This window comes from Oncorhynchus kisutch, linkage group LG7 (assembly GCF_002021735.2).
Source record: "Oncorhynchus kisutch isolate 150728-3 linkage group LG7, Okis_V2, whole genome shotgun sequence".
Classification (NCBI taxonomy): Eukaryota; Metazoa; Chordata; class Actinopteri; order Salmoniformes; family Salmonidae; genus Oncorhynchus; species Oncorhynchus kisutch.
In genome coordinates, this window is record NC_034180.2 from 22,735,360 (window position 1) to 22,757,019 (window position 21,660).

At 42.8% G+C, this 21,660-nt stretch overlaps 1 protein-coding gene across 1 annotated transcript; it reads right to left on the minus strand.

Moving 5' to 3' along the window:
• Nucleotides 1-608: 608 nt before the first annotated feature.
• dact1 (dishevelled-binding antagonist of beta-catenin 1) lies at nt 609-7,902 on the minus strand. Its single transcript, XM_020487723.2, has 4 exons — nt 7,139-7,902; nt 4,994-5,123; nt 3,970-4,125; nt 609-3,020 (listed from the first exon to the last, which is right to left on the minus strand). The coding sequence occupies exons 1-4, from the start codon at nt 7,484-7,486 to the stop codon at nt 997-999; spliced, it is 2,658 nt and encodes an 885-aa protein (XP_020343312.1). The 5' UTR covers nt 7,487-7,902; the 3' UTR covers nt 609-996.
• Nucleotides 7,903-21,660: the final 13,758 nt, after the last annotated feature.

A 21,660-nucleotide genomic window follows, 5' to 3' on the forward strand; every position in this document is an offset into this window, starting at 1 on the left:
TTGAAGGTTATTGAAATGTTCTGGATTGACTGACCTTCATGTCTTAAAGTAATGGACTGTTGTTTCTCTTTGCTTATTCAAGCTGTTCTTGCCATAAGGACTTGGTCTTTGACCAAAAATGTCTATCTTCTGTATACAACCCCTACCTTGTCACAACACATCTGATTGGCTCAAATGCATCAAGAAGGAAAGAAATTCCACAAATTTACAAGGCACACCTGTTAATTTAAATGTTTTCCAGTGGCCTACCTCGTGAAGCTGGTTGAGAGAATGCCAAGGCAAAGGGTGGCTTCTTTACTTTAAAAGAATGTCAAATAACATTTTAATTTGTTTAACACTTCTTTGGCTACTACATGATTCCATATGTGTTATTTCATAGTTTTGATGTCTTTTCTACAATGTAGAAAATAGTCTAAATATAAAAACCCTTGAATGAGTAGGTGTGTCCAAACTTCAAAATGATGCCGTATATCAAAATGTTATCAGCAGTTGTAAGTGATCAGAATATAATGTCTATCTAGCCATTAATGTTCCTTACAGACACTTCTCTGCTTTAAATAATCAGTCAAATAAAGTATCACGTGTCCAAGAAGTAGCAACCAAATATATTATGTTAGAAATGTCTTTAATCCAAAAAGTAAACCAAGAACATTAAAAGCATGTACAGATGTTTTGCCATGTACCACAGCAAGGGTAATGTCCATAATAAATACAAAAACTGCTACATACAACAAAATAAAAATGGGGGCTCCTTAGATGCTTTTCACCTTGTCCATCGTTTGTCAGAAAGTGCAGGGAGAGGGAGTCTGCTGGACATTTTGTACAAATCCTTGCATCCCAATTAAATGTTTCCTTAAACATCTGAGATTGATTTCAGTAAAGACTTTCTGTAAATAGAAAAAAATCTGCCTAGGCACTTGATCTTGAGCAGAGAGAGAGTGGCCAATTTGATTGGCTGAGTCACTGCTTCCTGCCTGATACCCTGAAGTCCCTTCCTCATACAGTCGTCATCAGTTTTAGTGAGCCCGCCGATCGGAAGCGGAGGATCTTCTTCTTCAGGTTGTGAGAGGCCTTGATCTTGATGAAGGCTTTAGCCTGGGCAGCGGTTAACTCATGATGCCCAGCGCCCTGCCCTGAAAACTGGGGCCAGTTCATCCCTCCGCTTTCCTCAGAGTCACTGCTGGTGGTGCTCTCCCCCACAAAGTCCACCTCGCTCAGGCTGGACTCGCTGTCCCCGAAGCAGTTGGTGGTGTAGTTGCTCCGCTCATCCTCACTGGTGTCTACGATGGTGGAATGGAAAAGCGAAGCGCACTCTGCGGAGTACTCAGAGTCGCTGCCAGCCACATAGGCATAAGGGCTGGCAAATTTCACGTTGGAGGGTAGGTACGTGGTGGTGGAGACCTGGCCGAGGACCTCCCTCTTCTGTCTGCGGTGGGCTCTCCTAAAGGCCTCATCGTAAGGCACCTCAGTGATGGCTTTCAGCCTTCCTCGGTTGTAGTCATGTCCGCTTGTTCTCTTGTACTTGGGCTTGGCCACCACCACTTCCCTGCCATGGTGACCATGATGCCTGGACACAGTGGACCTGGTTGTGGACACTGTGGCCGTGTGTTTCTCAAGGACCCGGCCCTCAGGGATGGAGGCAGGGATGGTGCGTTTGGCCCTGGTGGACGCCCCCCTCTTGGAGGAGACTTTGTGCACGTGTTGTACCTCCTCAGGCTGACGAGACTTCCTCATCCCTCCAGATCGGTGACCCCTCTCCCTTCCCCCTGTCGCCTCGGATAACACAGGCTCAGCGTGTGCGTGAACCCCTCGGTGTTGTTTCAGAGAGGCATTCTTCACCTTGACGATCTTGATGTTCTTGCCCGCTTTGCGGAGCTTGACAGTCTGCCTCTGGGCAGGGATGTACTGGGCACTGACCATGTGACCCTGACCTTCATCCTGGCTCTGGGAGGAAGACCCTAGACTCACCAGCTCCAGCATGGGCCTCTCTTCCTTAGTGGTCTGGGCTGTCTGGACAGAGACCAGGATGCTCTTAGGGCTTTTCTTGGGAGTGACTGTTTTGGTGCGGTCTCTAGGGAGTGTCTGGGGGGGTTTAGTACTGATGTCCACTGGAGCAGCAGGGAAATAAGGATGCTTGCTCTCTTTGGGGGAGGAGTTGGCATTTGGGGTACCCAAGTCTTGATAATCTTTAGACAGAGGACCAGTTGCCGATGGAAGTCCTTTATAGGCTGATGACACAGACCCCTTCTTTTTTACCAGGCTGTTGGTGTGAATGTCACTGCCGTCGATTGTGGCACAGCCGTTCTGAGGTTGGCCCAGAGACTGGGACACCATCCCATTTTCTAAGAGGAGTTCCCCTTTGCTCTCCACTGACCACTGTCTCTGTGAGGTGCCTGCTCCTGGATCAGTGTTACTGGCACCACCTGCATGTAAACACATCTGCCAGGCTGGTTTGAGATCAGGAAGAGGAGCAGCAGTCCTTCCTTGCTGCTGCGGGGCAACAGTAGCCTGTCTCACACACAAGCTGCCCTGCCTCAGGATGCTCTTAGAGGGGTCTGTGCTGATGCTCGTCCGCGGCTTATTGGTCCTAATGGGCTGAGCCCTCCTCTGAAGCAGGCCGAATATATAATTGTCCAGTCGTTTGCTGGTAGGCGCATGGGAGGCAGGCCAAGAAATGTTCTGGGGCACCAGATTCGGCAGCTGCTTTAGTTTCTGACAGTCACCGAAGCCCTCGCCTCCGCTGCTCTTTGATAGCCCCCCGTCCTCTTTGAGATGGCCGACAAGAGACTGGAAGAAGATGGGACTCTGTACAGCCACGGCATGGAGGGGGCTGGGGTAGCGGTACACGTCGCTGCCGTTCTTGGCGATCAGGTCACAGTGGTACTTAGACTGGATGTCTTGAGTGGTGGAAGAGGCGTCCGTAGAGAGGGAGTAGGGAGTGGGGAGCGACTTTCTAACAGTCCCCATGGTCTGCTGCTCCGCACACTGATTCTCACAGTCAGCACAGCTGCCCAGCTCATCTGAAAACCACACAGAAGGCAAAGACTAAGAACTACAGTACAACAAAAGACTACAGAACAACAGATGCGCCACTAGTATCTCATATGGAAACTAGACCGGAAAGAAAGAGTACGAACAACAGACACCACTAGTAATTCAAACAACGGAAACCACCAGTTTCCATACCATTTCCTCATTTCAACAATAACACCACACAGAAGCCTACAGTAGTGTTGAAAGGGTAAGCAAAGCAAAGCATGCAACCTCTCAATATGCTAACGAAGGGGGCAGTTGGTTTAGATGTGTTAATGGCCCTTTTGTTTGCGTCTTATCATAGGCGTGGCTGTTAGTTAGAGCCAAGCCATCTGCCTTGCCTGGCCTGGAATCTTGCACAACGGACAGTGTTCTGTATCCCATATGACACCCTATTTCCTACATAGTGCCCATAGGGCTCTGGTCAAAAATAGCGCACTGTGTAGGGGAAAGGGTGCCATTTGGTGTTTCCTTCCAATCTTTTCTCCATCATTCGTTTGAAACTGAATCAAAGTATTTTCACAACAAACACCACTATTGGTAAAAACACAAAGAAAACTATTAGTTGAACTGGGGCCAGCTGGAATGAAGCACTGTAATAACAGATGACACTTATGTGGATGGTGGGTGTGATGGGGGTCTTTCGGGAAAGAAGGAAAGTGTTGTATATACAGCAAAGGACAACAAAATTATTCAGCCCGGCTTGTTGCGCCCAAGATAGACCACGTGACATCAAACATCAGGATTCTGTCCTGCCAAAGGCGTAGCGCTGGGCTGTGCTGCAGGGTTGGAGTCAACCCCTTTTTGATTCAGGAACTGAAATTCCTCAATGCTTCTCTATGAGGAAAAACTAGTTTTTTTTAATTTTATTATTTTATTGAATTCAAATGAAATTCACCACAACCCTTATGAGACTGTGCTGCGAGGGCCTCTCACCTGCAGATTTGAGCCTTCCCTCAGAGGCACACAGTGATGTGTCAAGAGGACTGCAGAAACAGGTGCTGGAGCGACAGCTGGACAAACACTCACTGAACACCGAGTTGGAGGAGTTGGAGAGGGACCCCGAAGCTCCGTCGCTCAGCTCGTAAAAACCTAGAGGGCAGAGAGAAAGAGAGAGCAGAGAGAAAGAGAGCAGAGAGAAACAGAAGGGACATTTTTTAACACGTTAATTTTACACCCCGCAGGGAGGGAGCTGTCATCCAACAATTTATTACATGTCAGGCTGTGGCTATTAAAAGAATTCATGCGGAAAATCTCAAGCACTTAAAACAAGGCTGGTGTAAATAGGGGTGACTAGATTCAAGTAACGTTTCTTCTATTTGCAGCGTAGCCAAGCCTACATCCATTCTAATTCTCTGGCATCTATGAAATGAGCTTTGGAGTAGAATGGTTAAATGCTGATTCCATACCAACTGAAAAAAACTTCAAACTGATCTGAAGTTAGTTGTGAACAGTTTGCGGAACAAAATACATTAAAATCCACAAATCGGCAATAATATATGGCACATGGACGGAACAGAATGTTCTGTAGTAAGATTCACTATGTCACACTATCCAAAGTGACCTCCTACATGAGGAATGTATACAACTAATAACGGGATACAGTACCAGCCACAGCTCACGGACTGAGTGTTACCATATTAGTAGTCTAAACAATGGGTTAGATAAACACTTCTCTATGTGAGATGGTAGCCCATTTATTAAAAATATACACACAAAAAAATTGGTTAACACTTTATTTGGATAGTCCATCTGTAGACGCTCTACACACTATCAGTAACATTTCAACTAACTATCTACTAACCTTAACCCTAGCTCTAAACCTAACCTTAACAAGCAGTTGCTTATCAACAGATAGATGCTCTCACTTGACAGATCCTACTGATAATGTCTAGTTTCCACAGGGTAACATTCTGAGGTCGAATCCTTAGAATCCATTCTATTGTAGAACTAGACTAACCCGAGCTTGGGCGGCTGTCTGTCTCCACTTGCTCATGTGATGCCTCCGTGTCCAATCGGAGGTCACTGATCTGCCTGTCCAGCTCCTGCAGCTGATTGATCAAACCAGCATCTCTCTTTCTCAGACAGTTCTGGAGGGAAACACACAGACAAGAGAGTTAGTTACAGTTGTACAGTGACATTTGGTTCCTATGTAGCTATATCTATTAGCCTGAGTGTCCGTCTATTTGTGCCATCTTGCCAACTCCTTGTCATTTCAAACCAAACCTGCCAGGCTACCTGCCGATCCATGACCGAGTTGGCAAGAGCACAGACTGATCTGGGACAAGGGTCTACAGCTCAATCCAATTCAGAGTTGTTCTGTATTGCTATTGACAAGAAACAGCATGTTTAGCCACTTATTTTTGGTTCCATTTCTGATTAAATCCATAGCCTTGCATGTTGGTTACTTAAAGTGGGGCTATAGTGACTGTGCTGCAAGTGTTCCGCGTCTTAGCGAGACTGTTGCCCTATCAGAACCCATTAATATCCCAAACTAAATTAGAATCACATCATGGGAGATAAACAACTCCTCCCTCAAACATGTGGGTTATGTGGAACAGCCCGGCCCGGGTCACATATGACAACAACCAGATCGTGTGGTGGTTACATTCCACCATTCTGCTCTCGAGTGTGGTTTGAATTCAAAGACCAACTGCAAATGTCAAACCTGAAGGCTTAGTGACAAGTCAGACCCGATTTAAATGCACTACATTTGTGACAATTAAGTGGCTTGCAGACCACAGACATAGGCTACATTACTCCCAAGTACCTGCTAGCCATCTAGGTAGGTCTAGCTATCCCCTGTGCATTATACATATACAGTTATACTATTTGAGCCATGACTGAGGCCAGTAATGCAACACACACACACAGATTCCAGGCTATATCAAGCTGCAGCACTTCCTACAGAGCAGGGCTGTAGCAGACTAGCGGGACATAAAACCAGGCCTGGTGACAAGAGGCAGAGGGTGATTAATGTGATTAATGTGCTCCAAACATGCTATGGCTTCAGAAACCATTTCCACACAATGTACCATTTTCAAAAAGCAGAGGCAGGCACAATGGTTGTTTTACTGAATAACACTATCCTCATACTGGGTTGACAGGCTGAGTGTGAAATGGTCTGAAATGATAGAATGAGGTTGAAAACAAATATGATTTAGTGTAGGCCTACATTAAATCAAAGGGGTAAGGAGATGATATATATATATATATATATATAAAACAACAACATTCACGACTTTCCCTTACTGCCTAACTGAACCCAGGTGTGTTTGTCTGTTTAAATGGCCTAATCTCAAACGACCAGCACATAATTACCCGGCATCCTTTAACAGCAACGGGGTGTGGTAGATCTGCTTGTAAAAGTTAATTTCAGTCGCAACATCCATTGTAACTCATCAGTAAATCTCATTCAAGAGGCTGGACCCCCTCACAGTTAGATTTAAATAACACTCATTATTTTCTAATAGCCATCCTGCTATTTCCTCCATTTAATTCTCTGGGAACCAACATCTTTTCCTTTAGACGAACAACTAGTGAATCTGCTTGCATTGGGATACGATGACATATCTAATACCGTAATCGTTCATTTATTGTAAATGGTAAATAATGTTCCATTGAACTTTTACACCATTTGTCTACAATTTGAAACAGACTTCTCTTGATTTGATCAGGGAGTGAAATAAGGATAGAGGTGGTAATGCTATTAAAAGGCCCAAAATGAACTAATAAAACTGCCCGGGAAAGTAATATGGGAATCAAATTTACAGGCCTGTTTTTATTTTAATCTTGTATCATACTAGACATCTACCTCATCCATCGACAGATTTCCGCCTGCCCTGAGGAAGCACAAACTCAACGTGTCCAACGGTTATTATCAGTAGGCTGGGCGTGCGTCCATGGAGCTGCGACTGGGTCAGAAAATAGAACGCTGGGTGAACAATTTGGATCGACTCAAACCAATATTAGAGTGACTGTTTTTTGTATTTCACGACATCGTTTGAAATGTAAACCAAAATAGCGGACCCAAATTAATCAAAGATTAATGTTATACAAAAACACAGCGGGAGTAAAGAAATGACATTTTATTAAGTCTACATACCAGTTGTTTTCTTAGCAATAAAATGTTTTCTTCTAAAAGTTTTTCCTCCGAGTTCAAGTAATTCTCCTCATGCGTAACGCACATTGGATCTTCTCCTGGTGATATAGAGTCCTCTTGGCGATTCAACACATTTCTGACCAGTAAATCCTGCCGCTGTCGCAAATATTCCAGCTCTCCAAGACCCGCTAGAGTGGCTTCCAATCTCTCCCGAGTTCGCACACGACCCATCTCTGCCTCTATTATTTCCCTGGAGCGCGTATCGCATTCTCTCCTATCCCGCATCTGTAATGTGTAATCCTTGGAGACCAGCATTTCTGCACCAGCAGCCGTTTGTTTCATTGTATCCATCCAACAAGCGACAATGATTTACAACATATAACTGGCAACAGCGGACCACATAAATTCACTGTGAAGAGTTTAGAAAATCATGATGTGCATCAAAAACGTTGACCGGTGGACGCACATACCACGGTCTAACCTAACCGACCACTAAATTACTTGTCCATAAATTCTGTGTTTTGAAGCAGCTATCCCGATACAAACTGCGTGCGTAAAATCGGTCCTTTTTGTTGTCCAAACAGTATCCGGGCCTCCAAAATAAAACAACAAATCTCAGTGCTTTTCAGTTTGAACAAATCGAAAAAAGTTGCATGGTGAAAACGACAAAAGTTTTAGTGTAATGTCAAATAGGGAGTGTGTAGCTATTTCTCTGTCAAGCAGGTCGCAGCGTTCTGAGGATAGTGGTGAGCAGCGTTGGACCACCTCTCTCTTTAGAGACCCATCTACTTTCTCCGTGGTAGCAACATGTCTTAGTGCCTGCCGGTTCTACGTTTCGCCCCTTCTCCCTAATTCGATTCTTCTCTCTTTCTGTGATATATAATAAAACCAAAAATAATAATACCTTGGAGTTTCACACTTGTGATTGTTTTCATCTTTTACGGATAACATGTGCTTATTAAATATAATTCGCGTAACAATTGCAAGTAATAACTCCCGCGAGCTGTGATTCTGCTTTGTAGATTAGGCTACATATGAATTATAAATCAATCCGTTACAATAAATGCTAAAACAACTATTTAATGAACAATTTCCCGTTTCCCGTTTGGATAAAGTGTGACACATTATTAGGCTAGGCCTAATGTAAAATCTGATTTGAAATTCAAATGGAATTCAAAGCTAATTGCGTTTTATTAACAATTCATTAGGCAGTTACGTTATGTTTATTATGACATATATGGTATGCAAAGGATGTGCCTTTTTTTCAATGAGAATGACGTAGTACTAAAGATGAGGGCGCCCTCCTCCGTTTAGAAACCACAGGTAAGAACAGCTTCTAGGCTATGTCATATGGAGCGCATTTAACTCTACCTGTTATTAATATTAATATTACATTTTCTATAGATAGATCTATGAATACATACTATTTTCATGAAATGTAAAGGAGAGGGTTTATCAATATGTAACTAGTTTAAAAACACATTTTACTTCACAAGAATGACAGGTGAGTCATGTTTCAGTAATGGTCGTTGTAGGCCTAATCAGTCCGGCATTAAAGTTGACGGTGTATGCAAATAACAATTGACCAGAGAAGCTATAACAACCAGTCAATATAGCCTGTCAGAATATATGATCCCTTTATAAACAACCAACCTTCTTTTATTCCCTTCTTTATCTGAGTGGTGAGCATGAAATGAAAACATATAGGATTTCAATGCTAGCCCCTTTCACTCTTAGGTGACTATTCATCATTTTTACTAATAATGTGTGTTTACCCAGGGAAGGTTTCAATACCATCCTATCACAAAGGTAAGGGCATCATGTCTGAAGATCTTTTGTTAGCAAATTTGAAACATACAGTCAAGCCCAGAATATCAATTTAAACAGCACTGTAAGCAGCTGCTATCCCCACAAACACTTATTTTTCTTTCATTTTCTACATTTGTACATTGCTCATTAGGGTTCCCGGTGCAGGTTGGTCCAAATATAAATCAAACTGTTCAACAAAACATGAAATCACAGAATCCGTTTTCTCTATTTGAAAAGAATGATAATGAAGAAGAAGAAGAAAAGCCCCGATAGAAAGCCCCTCTAGCGGATGCAGTCTCTCTAAATTGGAATCATGATTTGCATAGTTGATGGATTAGGTCAGATGTTTAGGAGCCAGCAGTTCCCATGCAGGCTAATTAAAAACACAGAAACACATCTCTAACCTGTCCCAGTCAGAAGAGCACACACAGTTTACCTCATAGACAGTTGTGTTTTATATTAGCTGAACTGATTTTCTGCTTGTGGAGTCAGGACAAACACACACATGCGTGTGCACACACTGTAAAAACAACTTTACAGTAATGTACTGTTAAAACAACATTTATTTGGAATTTACGGTAATATACTGTACTTTTTTTAACAGTAACTTACAGGTAACTGACATTAAGTTCCCAAAAAAACAACATAAAAAAAAAATATTTTTTTATTTTTTACATTGCACACATGCACAAGCTTATATCAAACACAACTGTGGGGAGAGATTTCAGGGAAACACAAATTTAATCCTTCTCACTAAACATGACAAGGGACTTAGGAAATTGGATTCATGGATAGCTCTATGAAAAACAGATGTTTGACATAGAAACTTGTGTCCTAAACAAACATCCTCTGGACGACATGTCATCATCCAGCTAGCATTCCAACATGGGACTCAAACAAACACACCAAGCAGCCTGAAGGAGAACGAGAGAGGGAGAGAGAGACAAGAAGAAGGGAGAATCAATTCCAAATTGGCAACAATGAACCATAAGTTCAGTGTGTGCCTCTAGAGGGGCGGGGTAATACCATTTAAGGAACAGGGGAAAGACAGCCTGGGGATAAATACAAACACCTTAATGAGATCAGTCAGTGGAGTGGGGCCCTTTGTGCTGCGCTCTCTAATCAAATCCAATTGGCAAACTATAAGAACACTAGAACAGCAGCATGTCAGACTGTCAGCCATATTCACATTTCTTTATTTAACCAGGCAAGTCCGTTAAGAACAAATTCTTATTTACAATGACGGCCTACCGGAGAACAGTGGGTTAACTGCCTTGTTCAGGGGCAGAACGACAGATTTTTACCTTGTCAGCTCGGGGATTCAATCCAGCAACCTTTCGGTTACTGGCCCAATGCTCTAACCACTAGGCAACCTGCCGGGAGTGGTTGGTTTTCCATGCAAATATGTTTTAGTATAGCTCTACTTTAATTAGTACAGTAGCTCCACTTATTATGCAAAACATAGTTCCATTTCCTTAAAGGCCCAGTTCAGTCAACGTTCAGTTTTTTCTGTGTTTTGTATCATATTGTACAACAGTTGATGAAACTAACACTGTAAAAGTGTGAACATTTTAGATCAGTGTTAATTCCTGATCGTTTCTGGTTGAAAATACAATCCACACAGTCAGCCTGTTTGCATGGGTGGGAATTTTGGCTTGCCTGATTGGTTAATAGACCAATAACAGCCAATAACAGCTAGTTTTAAGTTTTCCCTCCCCACTCAGACCCCTCCCAGACAATCCTAGCAAAATGCTTGCTTGACAAATAGTTATTTTTTTGCAAAAAAATCTATTTTTGACCATTTAAATGGAAAACAATTACAGTAAGGTACCTAATTGTTACACATAAATGATTTGATATTGATATAAAAACAGCTGCATTTGGTCTTTAAGGATTTTGATGATTTGCAGTGCCAGAAGGAATTGGTCTGGGATGTCTGTGCTCCCAGTGCTGTGAAATAAAGCCCGACAGGACCAGAGTTTTAATCCAGCTACTGGTTCTTGCATATATTAATGCCAGGCAAGCAGAACTCTGATGATAATGGGACTGTGGCCCCTCGATGAGAGCATCATTATTATGACTCTGTCAAAATGGCCCCGTCATACTGGCTCTTTTCAGAAGATGGGCTGTCTGACACAAATGACCTGCTTTCTAAACACGCAGGCATGCATGTACACTCGCACACACACACACACACACACACACACACACACACACACACACAGGTACACACACACACACACACATTCTTGTACAGCTAACTTTGCGGACACACACAATTCAGTCCCATTCAATATCCTAATTTCCCTAACCCTCACTCTTACCATAACCATAACCCAAAGACCTAACCCCAAACATAACCCTAGCTCCTAACCCTAACCCTAGCCCCTAACCCTAAACCTAATTCTAACCCTAACATTAATTCTAACCCTAACCTTAACCCTAAACCTCCTAGAAATAGCATTTGACCTTGTGGGGACCAACACAATATCCTCAGTTGGTCAAATGTTTATTTGTTTACTATTCTTGTGGGGGCTCCTGGTCCCCACAAGAATAGTTAAACACGTTCACACAAAGAGAGAGTGGAGTTTGTGTGTGCGAGTTTCTCCTCCTATAATGCCAGTGATGAATTACCTCATGTATTTTGTAAAGCCCATTTAACAACAAAAGGAAGCTATTATGTAGACATGGCGAGAAAACACAGAATAAATGAATACATCTAAATGCATCAAAGGCTGGCGCTTGAAATTCAGATAGAGTGGTACAAACTGAGCAAAGCACACCACAGTATACAGTGAAGGTTTATTCACAAGAGGATTACTATTACTCTACCCCAGCGGTGACGGCTCTCTTAGAAAGAACGATGTCTGCTTACACGCTCTTACAAAAGGGAAATTCTCAAGTCATTTTATTTTCATTTGAATGTTGTGTCCTTTCAGTCAATACGAGATCCTCTCTCCGAATGCTGGTTGGACAAATACTTAGGGTGAGTCAAGGTCATGGAGGCTTTGCCGTGCCTTCTATCCCATACAGTGAGGCACAGAGGGCTCTAAACACACCACCGTTGAATAGAGCGACTGAATAGAGAGCCTTTCTTTGTACAGTAGGCCTATTATTGATTGAGAAATCACACACATACAGTATGACGTACTGTCAAATGTTGATAAGCCAACAAAAAGCATGACCATTTGATAAACAGGACTGATTTAAAAAAAAAAGTTGTGTGTGAGAGAGAGAGAGAGGAGAGAGAGAGAAAGAGAGAGCAAGAGGGAGGGAGAGAGAGAGAGAGAGCAAGAGGGAGAGAGAGAGAGAGAGAGAGAGAGCTACACTTAACACTTATCAAGGTAAAGTCCTGATGAATATTTAAAATTCAAGTCTCTGTATAAAGCAATTATAAATGGCATTATCTCAGCATAGAAAATTATTTCCTGAGCTTGCGGTCTCCTCATTCATTCATTGTGAATGTTATCATAATTGAACACAGTGTCTAGTTTTCAGTGTGAGGCGTGTGTGTGTGTTTTAGATTGGAAGAAGACTCATTTCCCATTCAGGAGCGAGGAGGCACAAGCTTCCGCGTTAATTAATGACACTTTCACCAGACTACAGCCTGTATTCAGGCCCTCGGGCTATGATCAAGTTCAGTTCACCTTGCTTGGCGGTCGCAGGGAGGCAGTATTTGGTGTGTGTTTTCCTGCTTGAAATGTCACTCATGCTACAGCTGTTTAACACGGGGGCAGTGAGATGTCAGAAAACATTCTTAGTGATCAAATCTGACCTGATGTCTGTCAACTAATGTTTATACAACTGAAATATTACAGTGTTAATATAGCTAAAGTGTTGAAGGTGCTAGGAGAGAAAGAGCGAAAAGAAAGAGAGAAATAGTTCAATCATCAATTTAACATGACCCCGATCAGATCATCAATTTAACATGACCCCGATCAGATCATCAATTTAACATGACCCCGATCAGATCATCAATTTAACATGACCCCGATCAGATCATCAATTTAACATGACCCCGATCAGATCATCAACTCCAAATCCTCAGTTGAACACAATGTCCTAGTTAAAACAGCACTGTGGAAGTGGATTTGTGAGTGAGCTAAGCTGCTTGTTGCCAACTGTAGTTAGTTACTATGATTATAAAAATGTGTCCACTCCTACTTCCTCTTACCACACAAACGCTTACTTTTCACAATGCTTCCACTGACTGTATGAATTAACTCTTGTGCCGACAAGCCTTGGATCAAACAAAATGAAACAAAAAGACAGAAAGGTAAACATGCCCATCATAAAGTGTTCCTTTCAGAAAGCATCGCAATGGCAGCAGGCAGATAGCTCAAGATTGACTGTTGCCACTAGGGGCAACAGTGAGCAGTAATCACCATCAAGTAGTCTTTGGGTTTTGCTAGGGCATTGTGGATGGATTTAATCCCATGACTCCGGAATCCAAATGTTATGCGTTCAAATGTTATGCGTTCAATGACTCCGGATCTGAAGGTTGCGTGTTCAATTCCAGTGGTAGACAATTGTTTTTTTAAGCTTTTTCTGTTGAACCCTATCCTAAACCTTAACCCTTACCTTAACCGTGTGGAATGAATGCGTAAACGTCATGTTTTAACCCTATCAAAAACTTTAACTATTAACAAAAAAAGTTACAACTTTTGAAATTTGACGTTTGAAGAAACAGAATGATGCTGAGCAGGAGTCAACCCAGGGTGTTAAAGACACTTAGAAATTTGACGTTTGGAGTAACTTCAAAATTTGACGTTTGGTGAAGCGTGGATAAACAGAATCTGAAGTCATATTGGTCAAATCGGAAGAGATCATGTTGATGGCAGACCGCTTATTGTCCTAGAGAGAAAATACTCACAGACACACGTATGCACTGTGGTCAGCCAGGCAAGCAGTTCTCCAGCACCTTTTACTCTTACTCTTACTCAAGACTATTCATGGTTAAGTAATGTGTGGTGTGTGTGTGTGTGTGTGCGTGTTTGCGTGCTTGTGATGGTGCGTGCTGGAGTGTGTGGGGCCAGGGGGGACTACTCCAGGCCTCTGTCGTATCATATGGCTCCTCTCAGGCTGAATGCCTTTTAAAGGGTCCTCTGAGTATTTACCATGAGGCTGAGGTAATTGGCATTGTACACAGCACACACGTGTGTTTTGGGGATCAAACAATTGATTCTGATTCAAAATCCTATTTTACCTAACCCTTAACCTAACCTCCAAACCGTAACTCTAAAACTAAACTCAAAATCAAATCAAATGTATTTATATAGCCCTTCGTACATCAGCTGATATCTTAAAGTGCTGTACAGAAACCCAGCCTAAAACCCCAAACAGCAAGCAATGCAGGTGTAGAAGCACGGTGGCTAGGAAAAACTCCCTAGAAAGGCCAAAACCTAGGAAGAAACCTAGAGAGGAACCAGGCTATGTGGGGTGGCCAGTCCTCTTCTGGCTGTGCCGGGTGGAGATTATAACAGAACATGGCCAAGATGTTCAAATGTTCATAAATGACCAGCATGGTCCAATAATAATAAGGCAGAACAGTTGAAATTGGAGCAGCAGCACGGACTGGGGACAGCAAGGAGTCATCATGTCAGGTAGTCCTGAGGTATAGTCCTAGGGCTCAGGTCCTCCGAGAGAGAGAAAGAGAGAAAGAGAGAAATAGAGAGAGCACACTTAAATTCACACAGGACACCGAATAGGACAGGAGAAGTACTCCAGATATAACAAACTGACCCTAGCCCCCCGACACATAAACTACTGCAGCATAAATACTGGAGGCTGGGTCAGGAGACACTGTGGCCCCATCCGAGGACACCCCCAGACAGGGCCAAACAGGAAGGATATAACCCCACCCCACCCACTAAACAAATCCCTCATTTTAACCCTAACTATAATTGTAACCCTAACCCTAAACGGCAGATAGACTAGTGGTTAGAGTGTCGGGCCAGTAACCGAAAGGTTGCTCGATCGAATCCCAGAGCTGACAAGTTAAACATCTGTTGTTCTGCCCCTGAACAAGGCAGTTAACCCACTGTTCCCCGGTAGGCTGACATTGACTTGCCTGGATAAATAAAAAGCCTTTATGCGGACTGGTGAAATATCCTCACTTGTCTGAGTTTTCTGTTTTACTATCCTTGTGAGCACTTCTGGTCCCCACAAGGAAAGTAAAACCAAACCAAACACACACAACCAGTCCTGAAGCGTATGTCTATATAGTGTAATTAAGCAAGGCAGCAGTTTGAGCTGAGCAGAGGCAAGTGATGAGGGTTTTACAAGCTGCTAACCACAAAACGATGGTGGAGTTTCGCTAAGCATTAAAAAGCACTTTAGGCTTCCCGCTATACATACAGAAAGCAGTAAAAAGCTGCCTATATAAGGCTGCTCTGACTGCTGTCACTTTTCTACTGGTGAGGCCAGTTTTTATTTCACCTTTATTTAACCAGGTAGGCGAGTTGAGAACAAGTTCTCATTTACAACTGCGACCTGGCGAAGATAAAGCAAAGCAGTTTGACACATACAACAAATGAGGTAAGATAAGAGAGGCAATAAATAGGCCATGGTGGCAAAGTAATTACAATATAGCAATTAAACACTGGAATGGTAGGATGTGCAGAAGATGAATGTGCAAGTTGAGATACTGGGGTGCAACGGAGCAAGATAAATAAATAACAGTATGGGGATGAGGTAGATTGGATGGGCTATTTACGGATGTTTTTTTTAAACCTTTATTTAACTAGGCAAGTTAGTTAAGAACAAATTCTTATTTTCAATGATGGCCTAGGAACAGTGGGTTAACTGCCTGTTCAGGGGCAGAACGACAGATTTGTACCTTGTCAGCTCGGGGGTTTGAACTTGCAACCATCCAGTTACTAGTCCACCGCTCTAACCACTAGGCTACCCTGCCGCCAGGTGCAGTGATCTGTGAGTACAGCTGGCGAGGGAATTACACAGTAAGGCTACATCCAAAATGGTACCCGATTCCCTACATTGGGAATAGGGTACCATTTTGGATTAAATCTAAGTGAGATATGAGAGAAGGGTATAGTTTGGGGACGATGTGCTTAGAGATAGCTTGTCCTTCACAGTCTCATCTAAAAACTGCGCTAAACCAGTGGCGATTTTAGCATGTAAATCTTGGTGGGACAACAACAACGAAAAATGTGGGATGCATGCCAGCAAACAAGCACACACCGGCCATGAACGATGTATTTACAATACCGCGTTGGTGAAAATAGACCAAATTATTAGGGTGAGGCACATGGGCTACTAACATCTTACTACACAACATACACTTAGTATTACTTTCTTAGCTACAGTACACATATCTCCCTGGCATATTACATTATTTATGCAGCAGCATACAATACATTTTTGGACTCACCTTGCGAAGGGGGCGCGGCGGTCCATTGTGGGCAAATTTTGTCATCAAAGTCTGGCATTCTCTGGATTTATTGTAGGAACTCTGGAAAAAAACACCGCCACTCCATTGAATAGCAGGCTAATGTTAGTGGTTGCTTTGCAATGCTTGGAGGATTCCTTCCAAACGACTCATTGTTGAATTTGCGATTTCCAACCCATGAGCACCGAAACATTTTAGCTATAATTTCTCTTCATTGTTTCTCTTCATATGACAAGGATTAAAAGGGATTTGCCAGTAGATTGTTGACTTGATTCATGATGATGACTGCTAGCTAAGACTTTGAAAGTAAGATGTTGACATGATCAGTCCAGTCAAAGCTACTATACATATAATGTGATTTGACGTAATTTTATCTGTGGCCAATGACCTTGAGCCTTCTTGGAAGGACACTTGTAATATAACTCTATGGCAGGACCCAAAGGGCAGACATTTTGGATGTCTACCCTTACTAAGGACTAAGGCGATGACATACTGTTCCCATGAGTGACAGAGCACTGAGCCAATCACGGCGCATTGTTCCTATTTTCTGCTGACTCGCCCCACCACCACAGAAAGCACTGAGCTAGGCTGAAATACCTGGCAATTGGAGCTGCCTTACTCAAGTAAACAAAAAATAGACCATGTGTGTATGCAGCTTTATTAACTGAATGATACACATATTTATAAGTTTGCAAAAAATGTGAGCTCAAAGCAGGTGAATGACGGGCCCCGGGCCCTTAAACAGGCCCTGAAAGACGGGTCATTAGCTAAACACAGCTAATTAGCTACATTTGAAGTCAGAAGTTTACATACACTTTAGCCAAATACATTTAAACGCAGTTTTTCACAATTCCTGACATTTAATCCTAGTAAAAATGCCATCTATTTTGTGAAGTGCACCAGTCCCCCCTGCAGCAAAGCACCCCCACAACATGATGCTGCCACCCCCGTGCTTCACGATTGGGATGGTGTTCTTTAGCTTGCAAGCCTCCCCCTTTTCCCTCCAAACATAACAATGGTCATTATGGCCAAACAGTTCTATTTTTGTTTAATCAGACCAGAGGACATTTCACCAAAAAGTACGATCTTTGTCCCCATGTTTTAAGGTGGTTTTGGAGCAGTGGCTTCTTCCTTGCTGAGCGGCCTTTCAGGTTATGTCGATTAAGGACTTGTTTTACTGTGGAAATAGAAACTTTTGTACCCGTTTCTTCCAGGATCTTCACAAGGTCCTTTGCTGTTGTTCTGGGATTGATTTGCACTTTTCGTACGTTCATCTCTAGGAGACAGAATGTGTCTCCTTCCTGAGTGGTATGACGGCTGCGTGGTCCCATGGTGTTTATACTTGCAAACGATTGTTTGTACAGATGAACGTGGTACCTTCAGGCATTTGGAAATTGCTCCCAAAGATGAACCAGACTTGTGGAAGTCTACAATTTCTTTTCTGAGGTCATGGCTGATTTCTTTTGATTTTCCCATGATGTCAAGCAAAGAGGCACTGAGTTTGAAGGTAGGCCTTGAAATACATCCACAGATAGAGCTCCAATTGACTCAAATGATGTCAATTAGCCTATCAGAAGCTTCTAAAGCCATGACATCATTTTCTGGAATTTCCCAAGCTGTTTAAAGGCACAGTCAACTTAGTGTATGTAAACTTCTGACCCACTGGAATTGTGATACAGTAAATTGTAAGTGAAATAATCTGTCTGTAAACAATTGTTGGAAAAATTACTTGTGTCATGCACAAAGGACATGTCCTAACCAATTTGCCAAAACTATAGTTTGTTAATTAACAAGAAATTTGTGGAGTGGTTGAAAAACAAGTTTTAATGACTCCAACCTAAGTGTATGTAAACTTCCGACTTCAACTGTACATATCCATCTGCTGCCGTTCACTAATCTCAAATTGACCATGGCGGTGTCCCAAAAGGCCCCTATTCCCTATGAATTGCAATACTTTTGATCAGAAAGCATATGCCAATGTCAATGAGGAAGTGTCACTTGAAAGTCCACATAACAGTGGTGACTTTGCAGGTTTGGTCTTGTAAGGCACATCTGGGCTGGATCAAACTGGCTTTTGGTGTGCTCCCTCTTCTTAAAGGGATGTTTCCTTGTTTTTACACTTACTTTAGCTTTAGTATATTACTCCTGTCCCAGAATGGAACATCCCTTTAAAAGCATGACAAAAGCAAACAAGAGGTGAAAAACAGGCTTGCTTCACAGAGCCAGAATTTTAGCGTAAAGCCAGTAACTGTCACTGATATCATCTAAACAAAAGACTCAGATAAGCCTACTGGTAGTGAGTCAGTCTTGTGCTGCTAGCAGGGGATGAGAATCTCTGTTGGGGAGATGACTTTGGCAACTCTTTCTGTGACAGTTACAGGATGCATTTGAGTCCTTGTTTATTTAATCAGCAGAAACTGAATTATACGGATCATGTCCACCTGAGGCTCCGGATGCCTATTTACCCCAACAGAACAGGACGCAATGCTATCTATAGTCACAGCCTCAGTAGTAAAATTGGATAGGTTTTACATTTTCAATAGTCTAACACACTGATGAATCATGAATTCAATTAATTATTTTGCCATTGAAGATCAAGGTGAATGTTTGTATGTGCAGGATCTGAATATGTTGGTAATTTTTGGTCAGTTCCTCAGAGGCAAAAAATGCAAAAGAGGTCACAGAATCCTGGGCATTGATGCTACTTAAAAATTTCACATAAAACCAGTATTTTACCTTAAGACTGTCTGGGCTTTCAACATTTAATTTAATATCTTTAAGGCAAAACAAAAAACATCTCCAAGGAAATGCAGTCTTGGTTCTTCGCCAAGGTGTCTGTGTCTGAGCAGAGAGAGATAACAATAGCCAACATCATCGTTCTCATCCAGCCAGCTGAGCTTTTTGTGTTTCTGTTCTCTTAATCTTTCCAGCGTTGCCACGGCAAAGTTCCACCGCCACCGATGCTGTCGTCATGGCAATGCCTCATCATCATCAGCCTCCTCTCCTCCCACACCCCCTATGTCCGAGTTATCCGTCCGGGTGATTTGTTTGCAATTAAAACGCAGTGCTCAGAGTGGCATACAGTATATAGATGAACAAGAGGCTGTGCCCTCATTTGACCGCGGTGCACAGTTCCTCCGAGGCATTTGGCTGCTCATTACCTACTATTGCACCACTGCCTGTATCAGACTATATCATGCGTCATCAGACCAGACTTGGCATTCAAGTGCTAAAATGGAGGTGGGAGGTGAAGGAGCTTGCCAGGAAATAAAATAGAGGTTCAGTGATGAGTCGTAGTCTCCAATGGCGGCTGGTTTGGTGTCTGGTCTGGCTCCTATAAACAGTTGTTTTCATCTATTGAAAGCAGAGACTCCATGCAGGGGGTAATGAACTGGCCACTGCGCTACAGAATGGACATTGCTAGTGAGGTTATAGGAGATGCAAAAGGACCGTTGCCCACAAATTACCCACAGCACATCAACAGTATAAAGTCATGTGTGTCATACATGTACAGGTTATAACCCTCTTCACATGACATTGTTCAAAACGTTTGAATATCTGCTGTGTCGTACCATGGTAGTAAAAGCATCATAGTGAACAGGGTCTATGTGATGGGCTTCCATCAAATAGATCTAGAGAGTATACTGGATAGGGAATGTGTAACGCTATACACAGTAGCTCCAGATATTATGTGTAACATTTAACATATCAATCACCGTCATGCACACAAGGGCGCATTCACTACGATCCCAAAGAGAGCCATAGGAAAATCAGTTTCTTGTAGTGGAAAACATCAGAAAGATTCCTTAGAATGAAGCATAAAGGGCATACTTCCCAGATGTGCATAAGATGACATTCATGACGTGAATTTGACCATTTCCATAGAGGGGGTTATAACAGCTAAGAAACCCAAAATTCAACCAATCGTGATATTTTAAAACTAGTAAAATATTAACACTAAGTGTCCTCAAAAGAAACTAAACAATCTCACTTATCGTTCTAGTAAATATGATACACGGACTTTCTATTGTCTCCTGTGGCCTTAAAGGGATATTTCAACTTCATATTCATCATCTCCAACATCAACATACAATATATATACAAAACTATGTGGACACTCCTATTTCAGCCACACCCGTTGCAGACAGGTGTATAAACTCGAGCACACACCCATGCAATCTCCACAGACAAACATTGGCAGTAGAATGGCCTTACTGAAGAGCTCAATTACTTTTAACGTGGCACCGTCATAGGATGCCCTGCTAGGGCTGCCCCGGTCAACTGTAAGGGCTGTTATTGTGAAGTGGAAATGTTTAGGAGCAACAACGGGTCAGCCACGAAGTGGTAAGCCACACAAGTTCACAGAACGGGAGCCAAGTGCTGAAGCGTTTAGCTCGTAAGAATCATCTGTCTTCGGTTGCAACACTCAGTACAAAGTTCCAAACTGCCTCTGGAAACAACATCAGCGCAATAACTGTTAGTCAGGAGCTTCATGAAATGGGTTTCCATGGCTGAGCAGCCGCACACAAGCTTAAGATCACCATGCAGAATGGCATGCGTTGGCTGGAGTGGTATAAAGCGGGCCGCCTTTGTACTCTGGAGCAGTGGAAACGCGTTCTCTGGAATGATGGATCACGTTTCACCATGTGGCAGTCCAACGGACATATCGGGATTTGGCTGATGCCAGGAGAAAGCTACCTGCCCGAATGCATAGTGCCAACTGTAAAGTTTAATGGAGGAGGAATCTTTTCTACTATAAAACTTAGAAACGTGCCATTTCCACATACACTACACTACAAAAGTATGTGAACACCTGCTTGTCAAACATTTCATTCCAAAAACAAAAGCATTTATATGGAGTTGGTCTCCCCTTTGCTGCTATAACAGCCTTCACTCTTCTGGGTGTTAGATGTTGGAATATTGCTGTGGGGATTTCCATGTCTTCCATTCAGCATCAAGAACATTAGTGAGGTCGGGCACTGATGTTGAGCGATTAGGCCTGGCTCACAGTCAGCGTTCTAATTCATCCCAAAGGTGGGGTTGGTGTCAGGGCTATGTGTAGGCCAGTCAAATTCTTCCACATTGATCTCAACAAACCATTTCTGTATGGATTTTGCTTTGTGCATGGCGGCATTGTCATGCTGAAACAGGAATGGGCCTTCCCCAAACTGTTGCTACAAAGTTGGAAGCACAGAATCGTCTAGAATGTCATTGTATGCTGTAACGTTAACAGCATATTGTACGTGCTTCAGCACTCGGCGGTCTCGTTCTGTGAACTTGTGTGGCCTACCACTTCACGGCTGAGCCA

Coding starts and splice junctions, on each gene's coding strand:
- dact1 (XM_020487723.2), bottom strand. CDS start 7,486: ATGGATACAATGAAACAAACGGCTGCTGGTGCAGAAATGCTGGTCTCC. Junction 4,126..4,993: donor AGACAGCCGCCCAAGCTCGG/GTTAGTCTAGTT, acceptor TCTGCCCTCTAG/GTTTTTACGAGCTGAGCGAC. Junction 3,021..3,969: donor GGGAAGGCTCAAATCTGCAG/GTGAGAGGCCCT, acceptor TGTGGTTTTCAG/ATGAGCTGGGCAGCTGTGCT.